Raw genomic sequence first — 9434 nt, forward strand, 5'->3', positions numbered from 1 at the left:
AACTGTCAACAGACAATTATTCGTTTTGGGATAATGCAAATCAAATTAGAAATATTCGGAAAATGAAACATTTATCTGGGAATTACATGCCTGGCTGGAACTTCATGGAAGTCCACCTTCTGCCAACCAATGTACTTAAAATAGCAACAAACCCATTGCTTTCAGAGCCTCAGCGGTTTACCGGTTTCATGACAGAGTAATAGGCAAGCTTGCAATCTAAGAACTTAGAAAAGAAGCCAAGCCAAATCGTTAGGTGAGTAGGTTAAAGTCTCTCCATCTGGTTGCCGCTCCAACAGTTGTACATATTTATTGGCACAGCATATACAATCCTAACGTGGAAGCCTGCCATATCAATTTGCATGAAAATGTACTGGTACTTCAACCACAAAGACGTTACACAAAAATAAACTCATAAAATGACATGGTTTGATGTTGTACGTTAAATTATAAAGTTACTTTTAATATAAAATAGATCTAATAGATTACATGAAGTCACGTCATTTTGTGAATTTACTTCTATGTAATCTCTTTATATCTATAACACTTCTCAAACCAGAAAGCTTAGAATATGAATTGCAAAAATGGTCCGGCAAAGCAGCAGAAGAGAGTTGGCCTAGCATTTTCAGAGGAATGTAGTCATTTCAACGGAATTATCCAAATGAAAAATATGCATTTTGGGGATATATGTGGTAAGCAAGCTTAATCAGTCCAAGCAAACCAGGAAAGCTACACCAAAACTGAGAATAGGGAAGTCGCTGCTGTAAATCATTGATATGAATACTCATTAGACTCTAAAGAAGCCCCAATAGGATCAACCAGGATGAGACTGCATAGAATACGAGAACAGAACACTACAATACAAAGTAATAAGTACCATAGACAGATTCAAACTCAGTAACAGAGAATGATATTAAACAAAATGTATTTAAAGAGTAGTTTCTTCTGTCAGTGGTATCAAGTTTAGGATATAAGCAATCTGCCCATTTGATACCACCATAAAATATAGAGATTGATATTAAATGCCACAAAAGGAAATGTAAATTTCACATCATACTGGTGTCCAAACTCTGCCTTTACATTCTTACTTGATCCATGAATCATCCTCCACAGTTCCTATCCAGTAGTTGGGACACAACCACTTGTGAACTTGATCTCCTTTGGACCCATCACAAAAGGCTTGCTTGAATCGACAATGCGATGGAATAGACATACCCCTAATAACTCAGCCTTTAAAAAATGGTCCAAACTAGTAAGCTTCCAGAACTCTACATGTATTAGAACTGAGAAGGTAGATTCTATCATTAAAAACTCAGTTAAAATATTCTCGCACATATGTTACACTGATGCTATACAAGACCTCTGGATCCTCAATCAAGCTGAAGAATATATATGAAGATCACCCAGTAACTGTTCTCTCTCAAAAACCCCACAGACAAATGAAACTTTCGAGCCCACTCAGACATTAGCTGATACTTCATTCGCAGCTGGCTTATCTCGTTTCTTTGGTGGTTCTTGAGGTTTTTGTACAACAGCCTTATTTGGAACCAAAAGTATGAAAACGTTCCGGTCACGAAAGTTTTTGACCTCCTCGGTTGCAAGCTGCATGTCAACCCAACAGGAGGTAGAAGAAAGATAATTAACGCAGTTACTATACTTCAAAACCACCATAATCAAGATTAAATACAGACACCGAACTTGAAAAATGTAAAGAGAAAAATAAAATTGAAATCATTTATTCTAATGTTTAGTGAAAACAGCACCCATTGGTGATTGTTCCACTAGAACGTATTAGTCAATTGTTTGACTAAGTGTACTTTATATACCTGTTCGTGACAGTAGATACACCTAAAGAGAACATGCACAGAAGGGGAAAAAACACTTATGTTATGAGTACCTCTCCAACATCATTCTGAAATCTTCTAACAAGCTCGATGGCCTTATTCCTGAATTCGTTTTCACGACCTTTCAGGTTCACTATAATCTTAACCTGCGTGATGTAATATCTCAAATGTTCAAATCATAGACAATTTTGATATAAGTAGCTACATACTGACATCATAAGAAAATCTCAGCAACCTTGTCGCCATCATTCAAAAACTTCCTTGCAGCTTTCAAACGCACGGTATAGTCATGTTGATCAATGTTGTAACTGCGTTGAAAATCATTTAATAAATTACAGAGTGACACCGACAGATATAAAATATTTGGATGATCCAGCTTCCTGTGTCGAGAAATTATCACATGCCTTGTGGCCTATTAACATCCAGTTACCTCCACGTGTGCCAAGACCAAGGAAACAAGTCACACTTGTCCAGGTAACAGCTAAAAATGAGATGAGTTGGGAGACTACAAAAGGGCTTTCCCTTGTGATGATTGCCCATCATTAGATACACTAGTTGTAAACCCATGCAATGCACGCGCCGGAATAACTAAACTGCTAGTACCATTTAGTCAAGCACCTGAGGTGGAAACTGAAGGGGTTTTTTTTCCAATTATCTGAAAAGGAGAGGAAAGCCTCTTTTCAATAAGAGTAGAGGAAAGGTTGAGAAACTGAACAGTGTACATCACATGAGAGGAAAAGTTTTTTCCAGCAAGGAGGGAAAAGTTGGGAAACCGAAAGGTTTCTAATACAAAAGAATGAATAAATAATTAAATTTATGAAAATGGTTGATAACGTGGCTCATTCTTTTGTGAAGACCTTCAGCTTTTATATAGGTAATTGATGAATGTGAAAAAGCTACCAAATTCTCTATAAGAAGGCTAAGGCGGCAACTTCTCTTCTCCTAAAGCACGAAGAAGTGCACATAGCCAGGTCGCCTAATCTGATGACTAGATGTTGAAACTTGACAGAAGGTTCACACTTCTGGATTTGTTCGTTACCAATCAGGCATTACCTTTTCAGGTCCTAAACAGAATCTGAGGCAGGCAAAAGATAGACAGGGAGAGGGAGAGTAATTAGAATAAAGAAACTAAATATAAGCAATTTTTTCCTGTGGGGATAAGTAGAGGATTTGTTAAATAGTGAAATAGCCTGCACATTGTGATGCAGGAGGATCCAAGCCCAATGATGAGTATTCCTAGGATTTGGGCGAGAGGATGTAGATTTGGGCGAGAAGCGGCAAAGTCGGACTTATCCCTTGGATGGGCGAGGAGACTTATCTCTTAGTTGGGCGAGGAGACTTAGTCTTCAGTGCTAACCAAAAATGTCAAAATTGTAATTAAGGCCAAATCATAGAATACATAATAAGATAATTATGGTTAAAATCTAGCCTAAGAATCCGGAATAAAATCGTTACCAAAGATAAACAATACTATAAAAGAAAAATGACCAAAAATGGAAGAATTAACTAAAACTGATGATTTGGAGGTAAAAAGGGCTGAATTTGGGGTCGATAAGGGGCCCCACTAGGCAAAACATGGTGAGCATGATGTGCGCGCCGGATTGGGGTCAAATGCGCTATTTTGACACCTGTAGCCAAAGTTATAGTTAAAACACTAATGTTGCCACTTCTCCTTGCCCTATTTAAGCCCGGGTTGTGGGCTTTAGAAGATGGTCTTTGATTTATGTTATCTTAAAACCTTAATCTCAGAGTTTATCTAGAGTTTCTCTCTATTTGTGAATTTTCTCAATCTCAATCTCTAACTTCCGTTGTTTAGTTAACCGTCAGAATAATCTTCTATTCTGATCCGGCGTCACATTGGAAGTCCAACCCTTTAACCTGAGGCAAGGAACCAAAATTATCCCAAGGTGTCAAGTTTATAGTGGAATATTGAACTTCAATTAATCAAGTAATTAGCTAAATCACTTAAAAATTAGAATTATTTTTACAAACAAACAACCAACCCCAACCCATACTGTGAGAAGGCTACCCTACCACTACTATGACCATTTTTTACATTTTACTTACCATTTCAAATACTTATAATTATAGTCGCATTTAAGTTTCAAGTGGGCGAAGGATCCAGGATAAAATTCTGGAGAGACGTATGGTGTGGTGACAGGGCATTAAAAGATCTGTATCCTAACCTTTTCCAGTTGGCAAGTGAAAAGGAAGTCTCAGTGGCAGATGTGATGGAGTTAGCGGGGGGATGGACTACTTGGATCATTAATTTCAGTAGGGCAGTACAGGACTGGGAGATAAGTAGCATTGCAAATTTTTACAGTTTCATTTACTCCATAAGACCAAACAACCAGCAAGAGGATGCTATGTGGTGGATTCCAGCAAGTAAAGGTATTTTCTCCATTCGATCCTTCTATAAAGCTCTCACTCCAAAGCTTAATACCGAGTTCCCTTGGAGGAAGATATGGAGTCACAAGGCATCAACCAAAGCCTCGTTCTTTGTTTGGACAGCCTCCTTGGGTAAGATCCTTACCATTGACAACTTGAGGAAAAGAGGGATCATTATCGCAGACTGGTGTTGCATGTGTAAAGGAGGAGAAGAGTCGGTTGATCATCTACTACTGCATTGTGAAATAGCGAGGTTTCTATGGTACGGGGTTTTCACTTGACTGGCGATGGCCTGGGTGATGCCTAAAACCGTGGAGACAATGTTGGCTAGCTGGCCAAGCATAAGAGGCAGACAACAAATCAAAGCTATGTGGAAGATGATCCCTATATGCATTATGTGGTGTTTGTGGAGGAAGCGCAATGAGCAGATTTTCGAAGACCATGAAAGATCACTGGAGGAACTCAAACTTTTATTTTTTTAGAATTCTTTGTAGATGGGCCATAGCTTTAGATTTTAATGGTATGGCCTTTCAATATTTTCTTGCCTCTAATGTGCCTATTTAGGTGGGGCATCAGAGTTGTAATTCAGGCTTTGCCTTTCTTTGATCAATAAAACCATTTATTTATCAAAAAAAAAAAAAAATGTTACAATGTGCTGTCCACTAGGTTGACTATTCAGCAATTTAACCGAGTAAGTCAGCACTTGAACTTCCCTAATCCAACTGATGCCAGCCAGGCCAAACAAGTATGACATGGCAATGAAGTCTTTCTAGGATGCTACTTTACTTATAAAAATGATGCTATATCAGATTATCTTTTCCTATATGGATGTGAGGTTGTGTGTGTCTGTCTGTGAGCAATAGAATGGCTGATAGACATTTATACCTTTAAGGTATTTCAATCTACCTAAAAAAAGGTATTTCAATCTACCTAAAATCCCAAACAAAGACAGGGTGCGGCATTCACCCACCTTCATTGAACCTTTTCTTCATAGCAAGAGTCAACAGACGGATCTTTTTGCATGACATAACTCCAACCATGACATTTCAGTTTTCTGATTAAAATTAGATGGCCAGACAACCTTGGTGAAAATGCACTTTTATAATTTCAAAATGAAACTGCATATTCAAATTGATTACAAAAGTGAAATTCAGACCATACACAGCAACAAAATCAAAGAGAAAAATAACATACCCCATTTTGAGCTCCTTCAAGTCCATGCGATTGGCTAACATTTAAGAGCACACTTTGTCAGTAACTTTTCTGAAATCTGAGAAACATAAATCATAGAAAATCAGCAAACTCTAATTAGGGAAGACATTCACCAGCACTTTTCTTCTGCTGTTCTCTTTTCTTCTTTTGCTGTTCATATTTATATTTACTGAAAAGAAAGAAAATATAAGCATCAAGAGACCTTTCAAAAACCCTCTGAGGTTAGCATTCAACAAAAGAAAAAAAAAAATCGAAATGAGATAATATAGAAAAAAAGGAAAAGAAAAATTAGAAGGGAAAGAGGCAAAACAGCATTGATTATACTTACGAAAAGAGACAATACTACAACCTAACTAAACATATAAAGCCTTCATATTTTGAATTATTAAGCATTTTGAAACAAAAAAAAAAAAAACAATTATAAGTAATATTAAATTTTATTGATATAAAGAAAGGTGTAAGCCAGGTACATTGGAAGTATACATGTGAATACACCGCTTTAAGAGCTAGAAAGACCCTCTGAGGTTAGCATTCAACAAAAGAAAAAAAAAAAATCGAAATGAGATAATATAGAAAAAAAGGAAAAGAAAACTTAGAAGGGAAAGAGGCAAAACAGCATTGATTATACTTACGAAAAGAGACAATACTACAACCTAACTAAACATATAAAGCCTTCATTTTTTGAAGTATTAAGCATTTTGAAACAAAAAAATTTGTTTTTTGATAAGTAATATTATATTTTATTGATATAAAGAAAGGTGTAAGCCAGATATACTGGAAGTATACATGTGAATACACCGCTTTAAGAGCTAGAAACTGTTACAAGGAAATCATGGAAGCTGAGACCATTAAACAAAGAATTTAAGATTCAAAATCCCATTTACTGCTTGACACATGATAAATTGGTCAACGTATTTCTAAACTATAGATGAATCATAAGCAAACATGAATTGCATCAACTTATTTTCATTTCAGAAAGTTGACATGCAATTATAACTTGAAAAAAAAATTGTAGCAAACGCATGAAAGAAGGATCCACTCTTTCTTAAAAATTAAAAGATAGAATAAAACAAAATTGACATTAAATATATCTATTGTATGTAACAACAATACATCAAAAAAATATATATATAGTACAGCACATCGTACTTATAATCCATCATTTTCACAACGGGAGGATCTGCATCCGGGGATAATATAACCTGCAAAAAACGAGTAGAATTAAGTTCCTGCATAAATGAGTGGATATAATTATGCATCACTCTAGAAGCAGCTCAAAAGAAAAACCTCCATTCTCTTATATGGAAAGCAACACATTGAATATATTTGAGAACACATTGCCTCCCCTGTTGTGTGTTACATTCAGTGTATTGGATGCAAAGAAGCATAGGTTGCTGGATAGATTCAGTTCTTTGCAGATGACATTAGTTTCTCAATAACAATTATTAAACTATAAGAATGTATTGATAGCTCCTATACCAGCTTAACAGCTTCCATTCTAGGAAGTTATTAAAATTCCAGTCTAATTATAGTGAAGACAAATGAAGCAGAACTTAATTCTGGAGACCTAGCATGACCCAATCAATTGATGCATGTGGCGAAAAAACCAAAGGTGAATCTATTGTTAATTAAAATTCCATCCGATTCAAGGGTTAGCCAATTCACAGATGAATTGATAGTTCTTCAAACTAGCAGTAACTCATCTGAAATATATCATAATCATCATATGACTTTAAAAACAACCTTTTTTCTTCCTTTTTTTTCTCCTTATTGAAAAGCTACTCATAAACCCAGCACGTCTCACGACCTTTTCTTCCACCCTATTCCTATAAGAGGAGGAAAGAGTTGTTTGAGCTATAGCTCATTGGCTATATCAACTAAAAGTGAAGCAAGAACACGGGCAGCTAATAAAACAAACAATAGTAACCCAATTACTCAAAGAACCAGTAGTTCATTTGAAAGAAAATATAAAAACTGAACAAAAGCAGTTCTTGGCTAATGACCCATCTGGGATGCAATGTAACACCCCAATGGCAGGCCCAAATCACATGGTCTATACTCCAAAAGGACTAATCAATGATACAATTGGAGCCCCATTCGAACCTTATAAAGAACAAGAACTTTTCGTTCCCAAGCAATGTGGGATATCACTCACCACCTACTTTTATTTTTATCATATGGGATATCACATGCAAACTATTCTAAATGATTGTTAACACCTACCGTAGGCATACACACAACACAAGTACATAGAAACTCCTGGCCGTGAGTCTAGCCAACCAAAGAACTGGATTCCATGTGTATAGACAATATAATGCATTAACAAGTTTATTGCCACATATTTTAGCAAGCAAAAAAAAAAAAAAAACGTGTACTCCTTGTTTTGCACACTTTTCAGCCACTACATTTAGTTGTTCAGAAAGAAAATAAATAAAGCACACTTAAATTCGGAAATACCAGATCAAGCTCAGCATCCTCAGCCATTTGAATAGCCTCACTTTTGGACACCAACCCCACCTACAAATATAAAGACATCAATCTCCCGACCATAAAAAGCTCAGAAATTAAGAACAGCTCGACCAAGCACACTGTCGCTTCACTAAGAGCACTACAAAAGATCAGAGTTTTCGCAATTTTCTCCTCTTCCTGTGTTGTTTCAGCTGCCAAGCGAACCTTAACAAAATAACACCAATGCCACTCACCATATTCTGCTTGTCATCAATTAGCCTGACAGTAGCGGACCTGTTTGAAAACCAAAAAGCTTATTTTCAATCTCCATCAAATCCAACTTAAAAAAATGCACACATACACACAGCCATAAATAACCACCTAATGGTGGAGATGTCAAGGGCTTTTTCATCATCGGAGTCGCTCTTCCTGTACTGCCTCGAATTTCCAGAGCCCGAGAAGCGTGACCCACCGCCGTACCGGGCGGTGATGGAACCAGCAAGACTTGAGGAGAGAGAGATGGAGCTAGGCCTGATGGTATCCGGATTGTAGAGGCGGACTCCGAAGAGGCTGGACTCGAGAAGCGACGGCTTCATTTTGGTGGCCCGCGTTAGGAGGGGCTTGCAGGCAAAGCTGCTGGTGATCCCATCCATGGCTTCGGGAAAGAAGAAGAGTGTGCCTTTGCTGTGGGTTCGGCCGTTGGCGCAAGATTTCTACCGAACTTCTTATCCACATTTTTTCGGAATATGCGTGGTGGGCCATGGCTGGGCTGTGTCTTGGGCCAATCCGGGTTGGTTATTGAGTTTAATTGCGATTCTGGACCTTCATGAAATCAATTTGTCATTCTCAGTCAATAATGAGTGATTTCTTCTTCATTTAAATTTCATAACTTTTAATGACAATTTTATAGCTACAAGAAATTCCAGATTAAAGCATTACTGTTTTATGCATAAAAACTCTAGAAAAAACTAACATTTGACAACTTAAATCGAGGTTTTACCAATCTTAAATCAACCAATCATCTTAATTATGTCTGTATTTGTATCAGTCACATTCGATGCAGAGGTTTATTAATTTTACATTAACCCGACCCGCATGAGCAGTCCTATTTCAACTCTGTTTGTATAGGCGGCACATCATGTCATTGATATGTGTTAATGAAATACATAATAAAATAATAAATAAAATTACAATAAAATTACCACTAAAAAGAAATCAGTTTGGATTGAAGTATGAAAATTTTACTTTTTTTAAGAGATTCAATCTGATCGAGATTTCATCTTAAAGTTCAAATTCTCATATCAAAATTTTCTACTATCAAACCGAACCTAACTCCACCCAAATGAGCCAATTTGTATAGGTGGCACAGTCAAGCCTTTATTTGTACAGGCGACACATCATGTCATTAGTATGACAAACATCAAAGAAAGTCATCAAAACATGAATCAAACATATCCAGAACAGGCATAATTACTTGGTATTAACAAGGATTAGGTAAACACACGTGCTAAATGTGCCAAACTGGAATACAAAGTAGAAGTTAAA

The 9434-nt window shown here is 36.7% G+C and overlaps 1 protein-coding gene across 1 annotated transcript; it reads right to left on the bottom strand.

The window, feature by feature from the left end:
• Positions 1-882: 882 nt before the first annotated feature.
• On the bottom strand, positions 883-8602 carry LOC122296309 (translation initiation factor IF3-4, chloroplastic). Its single transcript, XM_043105898.1, has 9 exons — positions 8271-8602; positions 8144-8183; positions 7899-7958; positions 6591-6643; positions 5555-5610; positions 5424-5457; positions 2077-2149; positions 1895-1987; positions 883-1599 (listed from the first exon to the last, which is right to left on the bottom strand). The coding sequence occupies exons 1-9, from the start codon at positions 8540-8542 to the stop codon at positions 1456-1458; spliced, it is 825 nt and encodes a 274-aa protein (XP_042961832.1). The 5' UTR covers positions 8543-8602; the 3' UTR covers positions 883-1455.
• Positions 8603-9434: the final 832 nt, after the last annotated feature.

The sequence above is a fragment of the Carya illinoinensis genome, chromosome 15 (assembly GCF_018687715.1).
Source record: "Carya illinoinensis cultivar Pawnee chromosome 15, C.illinoinensisPawnee_v1, whole genome shotgun sequence".
In the NCBI taxonomy this organism is placed as follows: domain Eukaryota; kingdom Viridiplantae; phylum Streptophyta; class Magnoliopsida; order Fagales; family Juglandaceae; genus Carya; species Carya illinoinensis.